Raw genomic sequence first — 22118 nt, 5'->3', positions numbered from 1 at the left:
AGCATTTTGTTGAGACTGTATTTTTTTTTTGCGAAAACTGGATGAGGGGTTAGAGAATCCATTAGAAAATCTGGAAAAGGAGTGCTGAGAATTTTAGTGATTCCCTGTATCAATTTACCCCTTTCATCACATTATTTGATATCTCCTGCAACAGAGGAATCAAAAATTAAATCTTTGTCCAAAGGAGAATTTAAAATTAAATTTTTCACATCATCTAGGATGTCCTGAGAAAGTAGCAAGGCAAACCTTCACAAAAAACAGTACCAGCCATCATAGCATGGAAGAAGTATCAATCGAGTCATAGACACACTGTAAGCAATGACTTGTGACTTCTACAATGGAAGAAACTAAATTATTTAAAACAGATTTTTCCTTAGAAGAAGAACCTGCAGACAAAACATTCATCATACTTTCACAATTAGTCAGAATATACTTAAACATATTACCCTGACAATTCAAAATTCTGAAAATCAAAGTTGTAGAAGCATATGTCATGTTTCCCGTACTTAATAATCTTCCCATCCTTGCCAGAAGAGGAGGATTGGAATTAACTAAATGTCTATTAACAGTAACTAAAGCTATAACTGCTGGGTCAGGTTTGTGAAGAGTGTATACAAACATAAAAGAAGAGTGTATAGAAGTGTAAAGATTGAGAAGCTTTATACATTTTATCTGCCTTTTAGGGGTAGCAGACTGAATATCAAGAAAATTGTAGGTAGTAACACACTCACCCTTCAAAACTGACAGACCAGGAGGAATGGATGCATGTTCAGGAAATTCCTTCTGTAATAGTTCATAGTATTTTCTGAGGGACTGAGAAACCTCAGTGATCTCCCACTTACAACACTGGCACATTCTGGAAGTAGTCTCAGAGAAAGGGAAACCTCTACAGGGAGAATCAGAAACTGAGCTCTCCTCTGAGTCTGAATCAGAAAACTGAGGAGAAAACCCTTTTTCTGTTCCTTCATCTACCTCTCCAGATTCAGAACACTAAATCACTTCAGGAAAAGAGGTTTCCCTTTTTCTTTTACCAGAAAACACCCTATAAGAATGATCAATAGCCTGAATTAAATCCTAAGCAAGACTCAGTAAACAAACTCCAGTCTAAGGAAATTTGAAGAGGATGTGATATATGTTTAGTTTTCTAATTTCTGTTTGACAAGAAAAATGGTGCCAATGTTATTATTAATGTCAGCAGCAGCTTCCCCAGGGACGGGCACAACATTCTAACATTCTAAGAGGGAAGCCTTACCTGCTTCCTTTCCCAACACTGGCAAAAATGCCTCTGTCTTGTCCACTGAGGGGACCCCAAAAGCCACAGAAGATATTGCTTAGTTCCAGTCCATTGTGGCAGTAGGTGCTATACCACAGAGATCTGGGGTAAACAATGAGTGGACTGAGGAACAAGCTATGGCCACAGCACAGTCACCCACCTGTGGCTGATGCATATTGCTAACCTGCTGTAGAGGCAAAAGTTGTTTGCTTAACTTTTTCTTTTGGAGGCTGGAAGTAGGGCAGCTCATGGCACTGGTAATTGTTCCAGGGTCATGCTGATAATGCTGCCTCCTCCCTGGTGAACAGCAGCAGCAAGAGCCAGTAAAAAATTAAAGTCTTTAAAAGTCATTATTGTTACACAAAAATACAGTAAAAACACTTTAAAGCATTTTGTCAGCCACCAAAAGTAAAATAAGCACAAGTCGCTTGAGTAAAAAATAGGTTTCAATTACTTGAAACAACTTTTAAACTGACAGAATAAAGTGTGCTCCCATTTAAAAGTACAGTTAAGTCTTGTGACAGTCCATTAAAACACAAACTCCTAGCTTAAAAATAATTTTCCTAAACGTACAATAAAGCAACGATTTTTAATGTGAAATGTTGTCCCTCAAAGGGAGCTTATCTGTCCTGCAAAGGAACAGTACAAGCTAACCATCGAACCTCAAAAGACCACAAAGGAGTACTCTCTTCAAAGGCAGGAAAGCTCTGAAGGGCCTGACACTCAAACCTGTCTTTTTAGTCTGCTCAGCTTCAGTTGGCTGATGGTTTTGGCTGGTTTATAAAATAATGAAGGTACAGGCTCACATAAAGCGGTCTTTGATACTCAGTAGAGTACAAATTCACAATTCAGTAATGGAAGCACAGAATTCAGCTTAAACAATACAGGATATTAAATCAGGCACACATCTAGCATGATTGTCAACATCTATAGCATGTTTAATACACAATACAGGCTGGTATACAAAGTCACAACTACAGCATACTTAAAGACACAAATAAAGTGGCTAAGCACACAGTGTAGGGAACGGTGGCCACACTGACTAATGCAGGTTTGGATGAAACAAGGCATACAAGTATAAAATATATGAATACAGGATATGTGCAATAAGGAATAACAGAAGGGAATTGAACCAGTTAGGTAAATAATACAAAGAGTAATACAGCTGTATAATAATACAAAATTCTACAAATGGTAACCATCCCCCTATCCCAGGGCTATTCTGGCATTTGCTGGGGCTGGTCATGGATCCTAAAGTACTAGTATAAATGTAGGGTAAAGGAAACAGATGCCAGGTACTGGAACCAGTCAATAAGTCAAATGAAACTGATTGACAAGGTAAAAGAAATATAGCACAATGGGCAGAGTGCAATAGAATGTTGTAGGAAAAATAGAACAAATATGACCTTTCCTTGGTGTTACATGAGTATAGGTAACATTATACCTGATTTGGGCTTCTTTCCTTTGCCAAAGAAAATGTGTCAGCCTTCTTTGTGCTGCATGTACCACAATTGTTCAGGCCCCAACTGATGAATGAGCTTGAAAGTATCACTACTTTTTCTTAAAATATTTGCTTTATAGGAACACTCTCTCAGATCCCCTGCTACTTGCATGTACAAACTCAAATTACATAACAATTGGAAAAGGGAAAAGCCTGCATACAGCCCCTCCAATCCAAAAATAATCTTTGGGCATTTGGTCAGTACCTTATGCTTCTAATTCTGAATTCAGTAATGCGTTTATGATATTTTCTGGTCCCCTTTGGACCTCATAGGACCAGAGTGGTCCCAGTGGCCAACATCCAGGTTGGGTCTACCAGCCCCCCCCCCCCCGTACTATTCTGGTATTTGCTTGGGCTGGTTGTGGATCCTAAAGACATCCTCAGGCTCAGCCATCTGTGCTTCCATCTTGTTTTTTTCTTTTTATATGCCCTACCAACTCTCCTTTTTTGCACCCCCACACTCGTTGACTATGTCAGAGGGCAACTCCACTTGATGGACCACGCTTTCTCTTAGAAAGTGCCATCGATGAACATCCACACTCCCAGGATGGGCATACACATCTTTTCCTGCTGCTTCATCAGTTCCTTGAGACACTAATTGATGCAAGGTTGGCTGGATCTCAGGGCTTTATCCCCCTACACCATTGGCGTGGCTTATGCTTATGATATTTTCATGTTTGTGCCACAAAAGTCAGATTTTTTTAATTTTTTTTATTTTTTTACTGTACAAATTAGTCTTCCAGTTATTTTGACAAAATGGCACAGCAATAGGGCATCCATCTGTGTCACTAGGAACCCGAGTTTGTGAATGGACTCAGGCAATGAGTAGGGCTGCTGGGAGGCATAGGATAGTGTAGTCAATGGTCAGTATTCCTATCCTTGGAGGGAATGAATGGGAGAACCCAAAAGCTGTATGACTTCTGGCAGAGACCAGCAGCCTTGCAAGATATATAGGTTAACAATGAGTGGGGGGGGGGGGTGTCAGCAATGATGTTCTGATGTCACTGCACTAGCCACACATATGGCTAGGGAGCTAGAAAGACCTGCCGCATGAATGATGGATTCTGCCTCATGCTATGTACTTCAATTGGATCCCTCACTCCCTGGAGTTAACATTGTATTATCACAAGGTCAACTTCCCAAAGAGTCAGAAGACCGTATGGATAATGGGGTGGGGAGCATAAAGGCTGGGGTGACAATGGGTAGCTGCATGGGAGTTTGGTGGAGAGTGAAAAAAATATGAGTGTTGCTGATTCTCTGTCTATGTTCATTATTCAAAGGCTTCCCCCAGGCCTTCAATGGAAACTGGCCCTAAATCCTTTTGGGCTACCCATTCAACAAAACATTCATACACAAACGTAAGCATAGAGAGATAGATACTCTGTGATGTATAAACTCATTTACACAAACACTGCTCATCATCTGCCTTGTTTGTGAAAATTAATAAAACTTCTGACATAGAAGTGTGCAATTCTCTCTCATTCAAGAGTAAGTATTTTCTCTGCATTTTGCAGCATGCCAGCCCTTCAGACTGTACAGCATGTTTCTAAAGGTCAGTCATGTGTTCTAAATTATGGATGTTTATATGTGAAATCAATGGGTAGGCACACTTTCACCCAGAATCAAACCTTCAGGTTGGAAATATACTGTAGTGGGGAAAAACAAACGGTGAATAAATTTACTGCACTGACAAAATTGATTAAACTAGTCAAAAATGTAAATGTACCAATAACAGTATAATTACAAAAACTATTTACAGTAATTAACCTCATGCACAGCAAAGACTTTGTTAACGTGCAAGAAATTAAAAAAGAGATGCTACAGCAAAATAATAGTTCTATACAAAACGAGGCATACACCAAATCACAGTCAGTCATGTTAGAATACAAAGCCTAATCAAAATAGCAAAGCAGCTTAGGAAAACACCCAAAACTAAAAATGTGCAAGAAAGCTGAAACCTACGAAACAGAATAATTTCACTTAAAAACTACAAAGTTAAAAACATGTAAACGATGGAAAAAAGGTCATTGTAGGTTTTGTTTCATTTTATTGGCTGGGATGCCTTCTGTGTGGGTTCTGCATGTCCACCCTGTGTTTGTGTAGGTTTTCTCCGGGTGCTATGGTTTCCTCCCATATTCCAAAGACATGCAGTAAGTGGACTGGACACTCTAAATTGATCATAGGTGTGTGTGTGGTGTGAAAGAACTACCACAGCAGGGCTAGCCAGCCGGCAGTGTAAATATTGGCTCTAGATGATTGTCACTGGTGAAGTGACACTTTGACCTGTGGATGGATGGATGGATGGATGGATGATCTGCTTTTTAAAGGTAAGACACTGAATTCTTCTAGACTATAATGGAGAAAGAATTTGTAAAATGCCACCATGGCAGCACTGACTTAGTCAGCTGAAGTATTTACGTAATTATAAGTTAACATAACTGACTCATACATACCTGTTTCAGCCAGACATTAGTCGTCATCAACTGATTTTTCTCATCCTATGAGACAAAAATGCACATTCACTGTAGTTTTTGATGACAGCTAGTAATAAAAACTGAATGATTTAAAAAAACTTTAAATTTAAAAGCATTATTTCTCCAACATATTTCTAATATTTATTTAAGGAAAGTCAGTCAAAGGAAAGAACCATCTTTGCTTTGCATTAATTGATAAGTAGGTAATAATGGGATGAGGTGCATTGCCTGCAGTCTGCAAAGGAATACTTTGAGCAAATTTAGGTATGGTTGTACTCTTTCAAATAATGGATTAAAGTTATCACTTTTTTGACCTTCCAGTATTGTTTTACCACACCAGCAAACTGATCTAGGGACAGTGTCCCTACACTATACAAACAATTCTAACTTGATAGAAATTCCTTTATCTGGCTTACCTCTACATTTACCCTATTATTCAGTTTTGCACTATATTCTTAATATTTCTGTCCATAAACTTTAAATCTCATTTCCCATCTCCCCTCCCATTGTTAATAATTTGTAACATTTATATTTTTCTCTTCTCCCATCACCACCTCGTCTTCCTCCTGCTATAAAACAGTTACTAGTGTATTATACTGAAACTAAACTGTAACTTAATTGAAATTCCAGAACTTTTGTCCCACTGCCTCTGCTAAAATCAGCTTTGGCTCAAGTAGACATGCCAATAACAAAAAATAAATATAAATTAAATAAATAAACAGGCAGAGAGATGCATATTTTTTACAGGTAGAATGCTACACAAATAAGTAAAGATATAAGAGATATTTGGGACCTAGGTGAAGCAGTTTATTCAATAAATGTAAAACATACCAGTGATGAACGTGAGGGGTATAGTGAAATATAAATTTTATTAAGAAGGTACATCTGGTACACTTTCCCTGTCCAGTGTCCACAGATAGGAATATAGGATCGAACTTCCTATAAAGGTACCCATCAAAATTATTCTTATTCACTTTATAAATGTTCATGTTCCTTACTCAGGTTATGGGCACCAGAAGAATCTGACAATCCAATAAAGTGCACGTGATTCAACCTCAAAGTAGACTTAGAAATTTTTGATCTAATAGTTCCAACACAGATAATTCTAAAAGTTCTCCCCCAAATAGTTACATGGCTTGCTATTTGTTGGCATATATGCAAATGTGTCATAGACTTTGGAAAGACAGACTGATGAACAGATTTATAGATGTTCCACGTGCTGCATATTAAATGGAGCACAGAGGGTAGGTCAGCCTCAGTACTGACAGATGCACATCTGATAAAAATAATTCATGACTGGCAGTACACCACATACTGAAACGAGTAGCACACAACTTCTCTGTGTTCCATTCATTTCAATAGATAGTAACAGACCTGGCATATGGGACTGGGTGGGGCAAAGGGAAAGCGCACAGCACTGTGGCACGGTTTGCCTGTGTGCCTACTGATTGCTCACGGCCAGTAATTGCTATCCTCGGAACAGTGAGGATTTGAGGGTAGGCAGAAGGAATACATACTCATTTTCAGATTGTGGTAAAAGATTACTCCCTCACTGTGAGGCCCAGCAATCCCACTGTTAGCATATATAAATAGCATGGGTTTGAGGAGCACAGCTCCGCCCAACTCAGGGGTGCAAGGGTAGAAGCTCACTTGCTAATGCTACTTTAAACATCTTATACTATCAGATCTCACACTTCTCATAGAGAACCATTTATTGTTCAGTTTCTCTGGGATATAGCCTTGTTTTGATATATGCTTGGAGAAGAAGAATACAAAATGGTAAAGTGTATCAGCAAAACAGACTACAGTAACAATACATACATAGATGTATTTGGGTGCATGTGTTTTAGAAAACTAGCTAATGCATAGAATGCTTCCACCTATTGTTAATATTTTCTGTAATTTTTCTGAAGTACCATGGCATCTGCCTAATTATCTATAACTATTTCAGTGCAATTTCAGATGATGCTTTGGTACACAGTGCATCTGCCTTTGACTTAAGTGGCACAATGATGGCATTTCACAGCAGAGGGATCTCTGGACTTTCAACTGGGGTGCCTTCTGTCTGGAGTCTGCATGTCCTTTGTGTGTTTGTGAGTTTCTTCCCACAATCTAAAACACATGTAATAGATATACTAGGAACGCCTCTCTTTGCCCTGATTATACTATGAGTTGGCTGCAACTTGTAAAAAATAGTAAATGAGTGAGTATTGTTATTAATGCTGGGTAGCTCATTTGCATATGTGAAGCCCACCAGCTGCCTGCTTATTTCACAGTAATCTACTGCTTTTACAGCCATTCTCAGCTATCATCTTTGAACCACCTGGCATTTTCTATGTTCTGTACCCACACACTGTGTCACTGAATCTCATCCTGTATGAAATTTTTCTAAATCTTATTATACCACTCAACTGTGCAGAATGTCTACATTTTTGCCTCCTCTTTTTGATCTGAGTCTCAGAATTTGTGCTTTTCTGGCAAATTATTGAAGACTGAAGTCACCGACAAACATTTGAGTTTCAGACTTTCATGCCCTTCAGAAAATGCATGCTAAAGCAAACTTGTTACTCTAGCAGATTTTTATATTATAAGTGCAATATACAAAATCTGTCCTTGACTTTGGAACTTTGCTCCTTCCCATTATTTTGGCTTTGTTATGAATCCTTGCACTATGAGCGTGAGAGGCATGAATCTCACCCTAAATTACCTTACTTTTAGGATATATCCTAATTTGTTACATCTAGTCGCTTTTAAATCCACAATAGGAATGACAAAGACAGAACAGAAATAATAAAAATACTGCATGCTATTTCAACTCATCTTGCTTTGCAACCTACCTAACAATTTCCTCAAGTGAAAATGATTTCTCATACGTATGGTGGATGCAGCAGTGCCAATTTTGCATGCAGAGAATCATTTAGCTGCCTGAACTGTTCAGACACATTTTGGGATTTTTTTAACACTACACTGCTGTTAAATGTTTAACTGTTTTATCCCAGAATTGATTTTCTTGTGCACATTTGGCTTGGGAATTTTGGAGATTTCTTTATTATACCTGTGTGTGTGAGTGTACTTTTTTTAGTCTCAGATACTACCTTTCCCTGTGCCCTATTGAAGGAGACACTTAACATGTGATTGCTTCTAGAAATCTGTGCACTGGGTGCTAGTGCTAAACAGCAGTAAACCATCCTTCTGGTTCTCTAAAGTCCCCTCCAACCCCAACAATTAATGCAGTCCTGGTGGTTTTTGTCCCATGTGTTACTTCAGCTCTTTCCCTTCCTGGTAATTCAGGGAGTAGGGCTCTGTCCATGCCCACTGCTGTTCTTTGTAAGTCTTCTGTTTTGCTCTGTTACTTCCTCACCCTTTCCTATTACCTAAACAACAAAGATAATGTAATATAATTACATTTTGATTAACAATAGCCTTTTTAACAGGAAATTTTGAACTGTAGCATTCCTCCCAGAAAATCCTTCTGTTAACTTTTCATTTAGGGAGTCTCTTGTCCCTAATTGGTATTCTTTCCCATTCAGCCCAGTTCTGCTTAAACTGTATGTTGCAAAAGATTATGCAAGTGCAGCAAGAATACATCTTTCGTCAGTTCTGCATTGCCCAGCCACTCATCGCTACTTCCTCACCATACATACAGTTTAGGGAGCTGACGCGTACCCTTTACTCCACCTCTCTTGTGTATCCTTTTGTACCTCTCCAAGAAAGTGATACATCCCATGGCCTGAGCTTCAGATGCACTTATGCCTACACGCTTACCTCTGGTCTCTATTTTCTCTCTTCTTGTGTTACCTTTGGTTTGTTTTCTGCTAAGGCAGGAAGTACCCCACTATAGATGCATAGGTGTTTACTAGGCTAATGACCACAAAGGCCTTTTTAAGCCTAGCCATGCAACCCAAATCTCTGACAAGTTCTGATACCCTTGATAAGTGTAAGCAGGGGACTGAGAGATGAAACATTTACAAGCCAGGGCCTGGGAGATGAACCATTTACAGACTTCCTGTGTCCATTAGAGACATAGGGGCCAACCAGGGAGGAATTTCCTGTTCCCCATCCAAATGTCTAAATTAAACTTGAATTGGGTTAGGGAGGAATTCTGCTTCACATGGATGGGCAGCCTGTTTCAGAAATGGGATAATCTCTGGGATATATACCTGTCTCTCCAAGAGGTCCTATTTATATCACAGGTAAGGTTCAAGTCCTTAGAACAGGTAATTCTGATGCTGTTTGTTTTGCAGATATGCAGGAGGTCCGTCAGAGTGGGGTTTGACAATGCCCTGTATGTCAGGCATAGATCTCTCCTCAGAAACTTTAGGAGACAGAATACAGGGACAGAGCCTTGAAGCGGTCTGCACAGGACATTTTACTTAAGCCATGTATTCTTTTAGTGAGGAGCCCCTGTGAACGTTCTAATTGTTGGATATGCCTGGTTAGGTACATACCAAAGAGGGCATTGTGCTTAATGATAGGTCTAATGAATGTCGAATACAGTGGAACAATGACTTCCTTGGACTTAGATGTCATAACTTTGCTTATAAGTTGCGCAGCATAGAATGATTTCCTCACTACTCTAGACATGTGATGGTTAAAGGCTAGATTACTGTGTGTGTGTCTCTAAGTCCCTGACTACTGGGTCAGTTCTAAGGGGTGTGGTGTCGATATGATAGTTAAGAGGGGTGGATGGCTTCCCAAAGGATACTATTACACATTCCTTGGCATTTAGTTTTAGTCCATGGCTCTGACACTGGTTGTTTGTCTGTGTCAGCCCCTCTGGGAGAACATGCTTGTCAGTGTGGGATTCAATGACAGATCCTACTTTGCAATCATCTGCAAATTTGGTCAGCCAGAGACCACTGACATTGGCCTTAACTTCAGAGAAGTAAATGCCAAAAAGGAGCGGTCCAAAGCCTGATCTCTGAGGGACTCCACTTGTGGCTGGCCTCAGGTGGACTCTCCAATTCTAACTTCCTGAGTCCTGTCTGTGAGCCAGATGGCTAGACACGGTGTGACATTTGAGTTTACACCTAACCTCTTGAGTTTGTCAACAATGCCTGAGTGGGGTATTGTGTCAAATGTCTTGGCCAGGTCAAGGTAGGTAGTGTCAACCATTTTGCCCTCATTCATTGCTTTGGTGACCTTCTCAAAGAAGTCCATCAGGCTGAGTTGGCATGATCTGCCCTTGACAAAACCAAACTGAGTTGGGTCCAGTGTCTGGAGGTTTACTATATCACTATTGATCATTTCCAAGATAATTCTTTCCATGGCTTTACATACAAGACTAGTGAGATTTATGGGCCTGTAATTTCCAGGGTTTGTAGATAGCCTTTGTGCAGGGCGATGACTGTTGCTGTCCTACATTCATGAGGCACGAATACTGTTTGGAGGCTATAGTTAAATAACAATTCCAGAGGCCTTGTTAGGTCATGTTTCATGCTATTTAGAAGGCATCCTTGGCTATTGTCTGGGCCCACTGATGAAGTGTTCTTGGCCTCAGAGAAAGAATTAAAGACCTGCTCCCTAGTGATAGCAGGGGGAGTTATATTTGATGGTATTTACTGAGGGAAGGTTGAGGGGGAGAGAGGGGTAAAGTTGGAGCTAAATGTATCAGCCAATAGGTTTGCTACATCTTCTGGCTCAGTATAGTTGGCTCCATTTACAATTAGCTCTGCACAAAATTGTGTATTGCCTTTGAGGTTGCGGATATAGCTAAAGAATGCCTTGTGGTTGTTCTTGGCCTGGTAGGCCAAATTCACCTCAAATTTGGCTATGGTAGACTTTATTTGACCTCTGAGATGTTTGTTTACTTTGATGAGAGTGCTTTTATCCTGTTGGATGCTGCACCTCCTAATCTTTGCCATTATTTTCTTCCTCCTGTTATACAGCCTATTGATTTTGTGATTCTACCATGGTGGCTTGTTTTTTGAGTTGATTCTGTACTTCTTCCTGTTGGGTACAGCAGACTTTATGCAGCTATTAAGATGCTTGTACAGGGTTTCTGTGAACAGTTCTGCATAGGCAGCAGTGTTCTCAGGGTTTATGGGGGTTTGTAATTTTGCCAGGTTATCACTTAATAGGAGGAGGTTGGCCTTAGAGTAGTTACTGAATATTCCAGGTTTTGCTGGAGGTCCAGGTTTTATTTTTACTTCCAAGGAGACCATTTTGTGGTCAGAACTTACTAGGGAAGACATTACAGTGAGAAGTGTGCAGCACTCTCCCATATTAGTGAGGACCAGATCCAGTATGGCTGCATCCCTGGTTGGAGCATTGAATATCTGGTCAGAGAGTTTGTGTTCACAAAATCCAGAAATCTCTGTGCCTGTACATTTGGTGTTGTATAGATTCTCAATTAATACTGGGGTAATTAATGTCAGTTTGGCATTGCCTAAAAAGGAACTATGGGGGAAGATAATGTTTTAGCTAATATTTGAAAGCCTGGAGGGGTGAGGTACAGACCATCCCTGGCAAAGCAGCATGGTCTGTTGACTATCTCCTTCCATGCTGATAAATACTGCACCCCCTTAGAATAACACCAGAAACTAAGCCAATTATTAGAGTCAATCATCTTTTGTTCATATTGTGGCATCATCTTTGGAGAAGGTAAAATGTTGATCAATGCTAGGCTCGTCCCAGCCTGAGACACATATTTCAAGAACTCCATGATGTCTCTCTTCATATAGTCTAGGGAGGTACAGCTCAGGTCATTTACCCCCACATGGACTATGACTGAGTCATACTGGTACTTGTGGTCCAATGACCTGAGTGTGTGTGTAATATGGTGGATCCTATCTCCAATAACCAACTGACTATAACTTTCTCCTTACTCAGCCTGGTGAGAGGGACATCGGTGTGTCTCACAATGGAGTCAACAATGATCAAAATGTTGGATTGTGTGGTGGCTTGCCTTATGGGCTTAGAGGAACAGGCTCTATGAGATGTGGCTCTATATGTTGATGTGAGTGTTGTTTCGAAAGAGTGCATTTGAGGCTGCTGAGGGTATTTGTTATATGTACTTCATCTAGGAGGTATTTGTGATTAAAGAAGTTTACATTTAAGTGCCTCAGCATATCTGGGTCTATATGTCTGCTTTGAATTGTGTGTTATGGGTGCAGTGTGTGTACTACTGACAACCTTATTGACATTAGGAGTACTTTTATGAGAGAGCTTTGCCTCCAGTGACATTGTGTAAATACATCTCACACATACCATATCAGTTTTTTTGAGAATTATTATTTTTTTTCAGATATGATTTTTATTATTTTCTGTTCAGGAACATACAAAATACTGACATTGGGAAAAAAACCCCCAAACAATCAACTTCATTAATACAAACACTAAATACACTATTTACAAACAGTGCCGCTAAGTTATACAGACAAGGAAATCAGAGAAGCAAATAAAATCCAATGTAGCATTGAAAACGAAGGAGAATTGTGAAGTAGTGCACAGTAGTGGGAAAAAAGAGACGAAGAGAGATGAATGATCCAGTCTTCCTGAGTATAAGTAGAAACTCAAATGTATTATCATCTCCGTCTAGCACATATTCGTTTAGAATATGTACAAAGATGAGTTTCCAGAATTTCTGGCAATAGGCTTGTTTGTTTATATTTCTTAAAATAAGTTTTTGAGGGGCAATATATTTAGTTGCTAAATCCATTCTAGGAGAGTTTGGTGCAATCTAATCAATTTTTTGTTATACAGAAATTTATTAGCATGCATAGAGTGATTAGGACATGGGATCTCAGTTTTGAAAGCTTATGATCTGTAATGTGAAGGATAGCTAATTCCCAAGATAGGGTTGATTTATGATAGCCCGTTTTCTCTAGGCGTATTTTCAGTGAACACCACAGGTTCTTTGCATATTTGCAAAACCATAGAACATGAATGAGATCAGCTTGGGGGAATGAACAACAAGAGCAGGCTGGGGAGATCTTAGGATCAAATGTATTCAAAATGATGGGAGTATAGTAGGTGTTATTGTTGATCATTAATTGGGTGTAAACTAGTTTTTTTTTTTAAATGGGGTTAGCTTAAAAGTTGATTCAATTGCTTTGAGTTTCTGCTGTTCTATGAGAGCTCTTCCCCTTTAATTCCAGTATTTGGAAAACAGCAATGAGGAATCATATTTGATGACATTAACCAATTTGTAGGTGTTTGAAAGCATTCTCTTCTTGCTAGAAAGGCTATTGATTATGGTGCCTATTATATTTATATCCTCCTCCTTACATGGCTCTTCCTTGATTAGTGTTAATGTGAGTTCTCTAATCTGCCATAGAACAATGGTGTATTTATTATTCACAGATAAGGCACCTCGTAGTTCCTGTAATGTTTTCTCTATGTTTATAAATATCCCATACCGAACAGTCTTTAATTAAAGGATATTCAGAGAGGTTTAATGGCTTATTATTAATTTTAATGTTAGGGTTCATATGGAAGGGTTAGAGGAACAGTAGGGCCTTATCTAGATTGAGGGATTTGATAAGGTCTTGAAAGATTTTTACTGTCTCCTTAAGGATATTCTTTATCTTGATGCTTCCAAAGATTGTTGGAGATAAAAAGGAAAGGGCTTTGGGACTAATGTTGCTCGCAAGGATATGTTTATGCCAAATTTTTACCCATGATGGGGTCCAAGTATCTTCCTTTGAGGAAGATTTCAACACTAAGAAGGTTCTATTGGAACAAATGATCCGATGATATAGCCGAAAGTCCAGTAGGCTGAGACCTCCCTTTTCTTTGGGGAAGGATAGCTTAGAGTAGCTTATTGTAACAGATTTGGGAAACCACATAAATTTGGCCAGTTGCTTATTGACCTTGAGAAAAAGTTGTTTGGAATGGCAAAGTTAGAGGCATTGAAGTGATATAGTAATTTAGGGAGGATAATCATCCTAATAATTGCTGCTTTCGACAGCATTGAGAGATTCAGCTGCTGCCATCTATATAGGTCTTGTGTGATATTTGACCATATTTTGCATAAATTATTCTGGTACATAGATAAGTGAATGTTTGTGTCTTTCTGCTTTTCCTGGTTAGGGGTCGCCACAGCGGAACTCCGGTCTGCTAATGATTGGCAGTAGAGTTTTATGTGCTGGCTTTCTGGGCCTAACGCACAACCTTCAAATGAAGGAACGCCCGTTCACGCATGTCGCCACACATAAGATGCTCTAACAGAGAATTGAACAGGCAACGTCTAACTGTGAGGCGACAACGCTACCGCAACACCACCACCGCTCATATGTTACGCCTAAATATTTGAAGGAATGGACTATTCTAAAGGATGAGTCAGACATGAAGTATTTTTTATGATTTAAAGGGTTAATAGGGAAGATAAGGGATTTCTTTTGATTAGCATTATAGTTTGAGATTCTCAAGAACTCCTTTATTGATGTAGTTATTTTCTTTAGATCAGTACTGAGGTGTTCAAAGTAGATATTTAAATCTGCAAAGGCTGATAAGGTTATGACCAGAATTTTAGGGATTGAATGGTAAGTTCTTCGTAAGATGTGGAGGAAGAAGGTCTCTATGTATAGATTAAATAGGTGAGGGGAGAGTGGGCAACCCTGCCTTGTTCCATTAGATATTTTTATAGGTTTTGATAGCGTTTTATTGATATAGAGGCATGCATAGGAGTTGCTGTATAAGGATTTGATTAAGCCAATGAATTCTTTGGGGATATTAAATTGGGGCAAAGCTGAGAATAGGAAATTCCAATTAACCCTGTTGAATGCTTTAGCAGCATCTAATACTAAAGCATATCTTGGATTCCTGTTATTTTTAGTGAGGTTGATCAAAAAGTCTAGGGTTAGGGTATTCTCCCACGTGTGCCGATAGTTTGAGAATTAACTGGTTTTCTGTAAACATAAGGCAATTTCTACATTGCCTCAGGATGCTCATATCCACCAAGCTGGTAACGGAGATGGTGGGATTATTCATATCCATGGCAACAGGCCCTTTTTTATTGATTAGATAGCTGGAGAGAGAATATAAAGCAATGTCAGGAGTATTCAGTTTGCCACTCTGGGGACAGTGCTCACCACTGCAAACTAGTTGTACTGTGTGCAACTAGGTATTGGAGAAATTTCAGTCATGCTTTTACAGGAAAAATGTAACTCAAGGTGTCTGAGTCTGTACACGGCACGACCAAACATTTGAGGGGAAACTACTAAGTAGACCTTGAAAATTTAAAGATTAAATATTGAGGCAGATATTCTAAAGTTAGAAACAAATCAAGCAGTATTTACTGAAAACAAAGAATTAGCTTGTCAAGAATGATGAAAAGAGGGGGAGTCGCATGAATGGCTACTGCCTGGCTAATACTAAAGCTGGTCTCACCACGGCTTCACTCTGTTGGAATACAATGCTCATTTGCTGCTTCTCTCACCAGAAGCAAAAAGTTAGCACCAATCCCAAAATGAGAAACAGGGCACAGCCACAGTATTGTCCCAGATGATGCAGGGGTCTGTAGGCTAGTTGTATCATTTTACTGGTAGATGCTTTGAATATCAACCAGAACAATCAGGAACCTTAAGCACAGATAGACATTGTACAACAAGAAACAGTCAGGAATCAATGCACACTCTGCTCCTTCTCTTACCAGGAGCAGAATATAAGCACAAATTCCAAGCTGTCATCTGTGAAGCAGTTATTAGGCTTTCTGGTGATCAGCAATCTCCAGGAAGAAATGCCCCTGTGCTTCATCTCTCATCAGGAATAAACAGAAGGATTAATCCCAAGATGACTACTAAGAGGCAGAATGTGGGCTTGCCAATAACTGGTGGTCTTGCAACAGATGTTTAAAGGTAAGATGAAAAAATGGGTTAATATTATAAATTATGAGGTGCGCACTAAGCAGTTAGATATAAAAAAGGGGGGTAATTAAAGTTTCAGCTAAGTGGACAGCCACTAATTTTAAAAGAACAAGAGAGATTGAAACGGGGTGGGCAATTTTGTTTTCTGGATCTATGGAATACAGTGGGATGGCCAATAAATGTAAATAGTTGAAGGGGAGTGATTTCACAAAATGACAATTTTGTGCTTACTCACAACAGCCAGTGAAAGGGGAGAAGGAAAGAGATATGTGGTCAAATTAACATAATATGCAGGCAACTATAAAGACAGTTGTATTTCAGAACACAACAGCAACAGGGTGGGAGGGTGGGCAAGCATTCTGTGTGACTCAACAGACAGAGCTGTAGTCTCTTTCCAATTGTTAATATGCAATTCAAAGCAGAATACAAGTAAAATACAGTGTAAATGAAATGAATCACAGTATACAAAATAAAAGAAGACAAAGTAATACAAAATATAAGAAATCAAAAGAAAAATTAACCTTTCCCTCATATCAAGTTGTGTCAGAGTCTTGGTAAGCTTTTCCAGTAAGTACATCTGTAACTCCCTTCATCTCTGCCCATCAGAACTTGATGGCTTGGTACCCTATTGAATTTCATGCAAGCTATGGTAAATTTCAGAGCCAAATGTCACAATTTTTGTCTAGACTGTAGTATATAATGTTTTCCCAGCTATCTACCTTCATCTGCAGATGACGTGGGAATGCACTGGTACTGCTGCATTAATGTTTGGACCCTTCCCTTGTACAGTAAAATTGCTTCCTTCCTCTCTCCCTTTTTGAAACCCCTTGTTTTGCAAGTAAAACTGCAGTAGCTGTGTTCCTCAAGCGTTATTCAGACTCAGTCTAATTAGTAGGATACTTTACGATGGTACTAGCCTTTGAGCACTCATCAAGTCTTTTTTTTTTCAGATGAACTCCTCAATTTTCCATGCTTCCCTGTTCTAATGCACCAACAACCTCCCATGTCCTCCCATGTTTTTTTCACTCTTTTCTTGTAGTATCTCTTCACCTTAAGAAAGCTGTTTTACCTATGATTGCTTTCATTGCATGGCTAAAACAAACTCTAGATTTTCTGACGGAGTCAGTTCTGTCTAACTAATGTAAGAGTTGTGTAAACTACTTCTTAATAAACGAAGATATGATGAACCACAAACTCCAAACCCATCACGGTGCAATTCTGTAGTATATTTAATAAAACAAATCCAAAAACCTTTTTTTTCTAGCGCCTCGGCTTGATTTGCCTTTAATTAGAGTATGTAAGAGTTGTCTCTGTACAGTCACAAACCTGTAGTTTTCCACTTAGAAATGAAGAGTGGAAGGTGCTAGAATTATTCACTGTATGTCAAAAAATGCTTTGGAATGAAAGAAGGGTTGATTTACATCTGCTTCTTCTTCTTAAAACACAGTATAATGTTTATCCCAAAATAAATGATCCAAAAAGAAAAACAGCACTAGGAAAAATGAACACAGTACTTAACAGCAAGAGACATATTTTAGTAAACCTTTGTGTGATAATACTTCATCAGGATAATAAAAACAACATAAGAACTGTGCATTACATAACACCATCATAAGACTAATAAAACAACCAATTGATGTTTAAAAGCTTTCAGTTTTAACACAGGTTTTAAACAAGCATATGTAATAAGATACTGCTGTTTACAGACTCATAAACCTGCTTGCCATTTTTACTCACAGCATTATTCATATCACTCCCTTTAAGATCTATACAAGCAATTTCTAAGGCTTAAAACAAAAAGATGCGTGACTTATCAATCACCAAAATGTGTCTGCACTAGGCATTATTCATGCCACATATAAAATAAACTGGTTACATGATCTTGAATCCTACTTTTAAAGTTTCTCATAGTTTTCTCTTCATAAATGGAAGCACATTTGAAAAAAAAAAGGTTAAACAAAATAAAAGTGATCGTGCCAACTAGGATGTCTCTGGATATATTTTATTTATTTAACATTTGTTAACTGGGAAAGTCTGACTTGGAACAAAGCCAATTTTCAGTGGAGGCCCAGGGGAACTCTCCAGATGAATGTCTTTGTAATGTGGGAGGAAACCGGAGCACCTAGAGGAAACCCACACAAATAGGGTCTATATTAAATTACTGAAAGTTGAATTCACTGAACAGTATTTCCATCGAAAATACTGTTCAGTGAATTTTGAATATTGTGATCGCAGTACAGTGAAGATCGAAAAATTTGCCCTTTCCTCACTGCAGTGTGATCTCAGAGTTGATATATACAATTAGCAGGGGGTGAGGGGGCACAGCCCCCCACAAGTGTGAATTCATAGAACGGTATTTTCAATGAAAATACCGTTCTGTGAATTCAACTTTTGATAATTTAATACAGACCCCACAAATGCAGGAAGGACATGCAGATTCCACACAGAAGGCACTCCAGATGAGAATCAAACCGGAGAACCTCTTGCTGTGAGGCGACAATGCTACCACTGCACCACTGCACTGTCCTGTATGAGACACAGTATAAGGTTAATCACACAATTATTCTCAAGTTCTAATTTCTACATGATACAAGCTGCAACCACTAAAAATAGTACATTCCACTGCATTTATTTTGCTGAATACTACCACCTTACTTTTCAGATATTTCTTACATCATGCCATACTCTAACAAGCCTGTTGGTATATTATTTGATTCTCTGAGATATTTACTTTTGCAGTTATTTACAGGTGGGCCAGTCACTTTCATCATTAGCAGCCACTTATTACAGCAATTTTAACTGTGTATACCTCATATGTCTGACTGTGATCAAAAATAAGTTTAAACCAATTTTACTAGAAGTAGTAACTATAGTAACAGAGATAAAACAACTGTAATTAGGATCTTTAAAAAAGGGTAGGAGCAAATTACATAGGAAAAATGGGAACTGTGGGAACAATACATACAGAGGAGGAATGAGATTTAAGAGAAGACAGGAATTAAATGAGCTATGTAATGCTTGACAATGATTAGGTAGATTATAAGTGATGTATAATGTTTGCAACTAAAATTATGTCAGCATGGTCTGTGATGTAAAATACTTGCAACTAAGGCTATGTGAATATGGTTTGTTTTTATTTATATAACTGTATGATTTTTGTCATAAGTGATAATTGAATAAAGATGTTTCTTGTTAAAAAATAATAATAATAATAATAATAATAATAATGGCCACAATAATGTGTTTCCACTTATTCTACTCAAACAAAATAAATCCCTGCCAGTCTAGATCAATGGCTGTTTAACTGTGATCAACTGACAGCAGGTACTCTGTTTCACTGATATACTGCTTTTGTGACTACCAGTTATAGTCAAAGTACTGTGCACACCTCAGATATCTGGTTGTAATCAAATGAAAAAAAGACATAAATTGCCACAGTAATGTATTTTAGTTTAGTGTTATCAGGTGCATACAGTACAACTCATTACAACCGTTTGCACACTCATACACACTTGTGCACATCGACTGACTATGTTCACCTCAGAGGCCTAACTGTGCTCAAATGTAGGAATACATAAATGACAGCAATGATAATATATGTCACTTCATTGTTGTCAGGCACCTACATTACAAGCTACAAGAACTCTAACTCTCTTTCAGTCTGATTCACACAGGCACACACATGCACATATCTACCAATTACAGCTACTTTACTGACTGCATATCTCAGATGAATGATCGTGAGCAAATTAAAGAATATGTAAATAATGGCCACATAAATATATTTTACCTTATAGGTGTCAGATGCATAAAACTCTCAACTTCTTAGAGTAAAACATCTTGACAAAGCCATAAATAATTGGGGTAAAAAGGCCCAAAAATCTGGAGAATTTTTAAATATTGCTCTTATAAACATAGAACATTGATAGAATGACAGATTTTGCATTAGTACACATTTTCTGAAGGGCATGAAGTCAAACTCAAATGCCTGTCATTATTTTCTGACTTCAGTTCTCAATCTTTTGCCAAATATTTGCCAGAAAACCAAAATATTATGAGGCACAGACAAAAAATATGAGGCAAAATCTGTGAAAATATGTGCAGTTGAGAGGTGTAGCCAATTGTAACCCCCTCCCCACACAAAAATGTGTCTACCAATTAGAAATGTTTTATTGACTTTGTACAACTCAGACATCTCATTGTGATGTTTAGCTTACTTGAGTATCTGACTGTAATGCTAAAGTAAATAAATAAATAATGGTTGTATTAATGTATTAGAACTAGTTACTATCAGACACACACAAACAAAAGTACTGTCAGACAGCAGTCACTTGAAGAAGCCTGAACCAACAGGAAAGAGCTGCTTAGTGGTTCATTTAGAAGTCCACCAAGCACCCACTGTGGTACCATTTCTATTTGAGTAAGGTGAATTATTTTACAACAGTCAGAACTCCATGCATGCACTACTGTACATTTACAGAGCTCCAATTCCTGAAAAAGGAAAGTCATATATTTTTATGCAATGCAAAAAAGTTAAAAATGATAACAACACACATTAAAAAATTACTTCAAATTAGGAGCAGCTGCAACCAAGCTGCCTAGTACCACAAGCCACAATTGCCTTCTCTATATTTTAATCATAGTTTGATAGTCGGGCAGTAATAATTTATGTCATTATCCACTTTCCCTTCTTTTTCTTATGAGATTACTTGAGTTCCTAACATCAAAAGTGGGGTTCTGCAACCTGGAATTGTCTTCTGTTTCTTTAATTAAGTACCAGCACTAGGAAATCAATGAAATACAAGTATAGCTACGATGGTAGACCACAAGGTCCTGATAGTTTTATTTCTATAAACTTGTAATAGTGGTGGTTATATATTCTTCTCTGGAATGAGGGATATTGGAGATCATTGTTGACACGTGTGGTGGTTTACGCACTTCTAACTCTTAGTTCTGTTTCCATATAATACTATATAAATAATAATGATATGCAGAAATGTATTTTAAGTTACGTGGGTTTAGAATGTTCTTATTAATTTAATTTAACTGCCAGATACAGTCTGGGCCCTTTTAGTTCTTTTTTGATTTGCTAATGGTTTACCAGTAAAACCAGCAAACACTAATCTATTTTCCGTTTTCTTGGTTTTACATATATTATATTGCACCTCTTCTTCTTCCTTATTTTTTGCCAAAATTCTTTCCAGAGAAGGATATTTTTTGTTGTGAGACAAAAATTATATCTCTCTATCTAGATTTCACATTTCTTCTTTGAATAATTAAATCATTCATAGTTCTATTCTCCTTTCAATTTACTAGATCATAAATACACATTTTAATGATTCTCATACATTTATCATAGACTTGGGTCCTAGTTCATTTCTAGAAAGAATTATAACCTCCTCCCTTGCTTCTTTGAACAGATAATCTTTAACAAATAAAACAACACAAATGGTAACCCAGTGATCAGAAAAATGACACTGTATAATGTCTGCCCTGTATAAAAATACTTACTCTACAGAGATTACAAAATATGTATTTCCTTATATCTATTTTTACAATTCTCCTACTATCTACTGGTGGAAGGGATGAAAAACATCCTTTAACAGCCCTGCATTCAATCCTGTAATTTGTGTTTATACCTACTAGGCTTTTATTTAATTTGTGCTCTAAAGTAGGATTCCAATCTTTCATAAGAATTACCGAGGTCATTTGGGTGCACCTTCCTGTAACCCTTTAATTATATTATCTAAGGAACTACTACATTTGCTGAATGATGCATACACTGAACTAGCTGAAGGTTTTGAAATATTCCACCGAGTTACAAAAGAATGAATTACTATTTAACAAAAAATCAATACCAAAAAGCACAACTCAAAATCCTTAAACATGTTTTTGTTTCCACGGGGGCTCGACTCCCGCAACTCCTAACATAGACACACACAATATCACATACTCCATGGTGGCACTACAGGGGAAAAAGGGGAAAAATCAGACATGCACACATTCCAACTAACTGTGATAAAGCATACCACAACACTAAAAAATTCAGTCAACAACTGCTT

General features: G+C 38.1%; 1 protein-coding gene across 1 annotated transcript in view; it reads right to left on the bottom strand.

The window, feature by feature from the left end:
- The window catches only part of CHRNA5 (cholinergic receptor nicotinic alpha 5 subunit), a 1051294-nt gene that overhangs the window by 327267 nt on the left and 701909 nt on the right, over positions 1-22118 (bottom strand). The window contains exon 3 of the mRNA XM_044077847.1: positions 5228-5272. Within this exon, the coding sequence (XP_043933782.1) occupies positions 5228-5272 (45 nt within the window). The remainder of the gene's footprint in view (positions 1-5227; positions 5273-22118) is intronic.

The sequence above is a fragment of the Protopterus annectens genome, chromosome 7.part0, assembly GCF_019279795.1.
Source record: "Protopterus annectens isolate FY-2018-M chromosome 7.part0, PAN1.0, whole genome shotgun sequence".
Lineage (NCBI taxonomy): Eukaryota > Metazoa > Chordata > Ceratodontiformes > Protopteridae > Protopterus > Protopterus annectens.
Note: the sequence above shows the minus strand (reverse complement) of the source record. Positions and strands in the feature narration are given on the sequence as shown.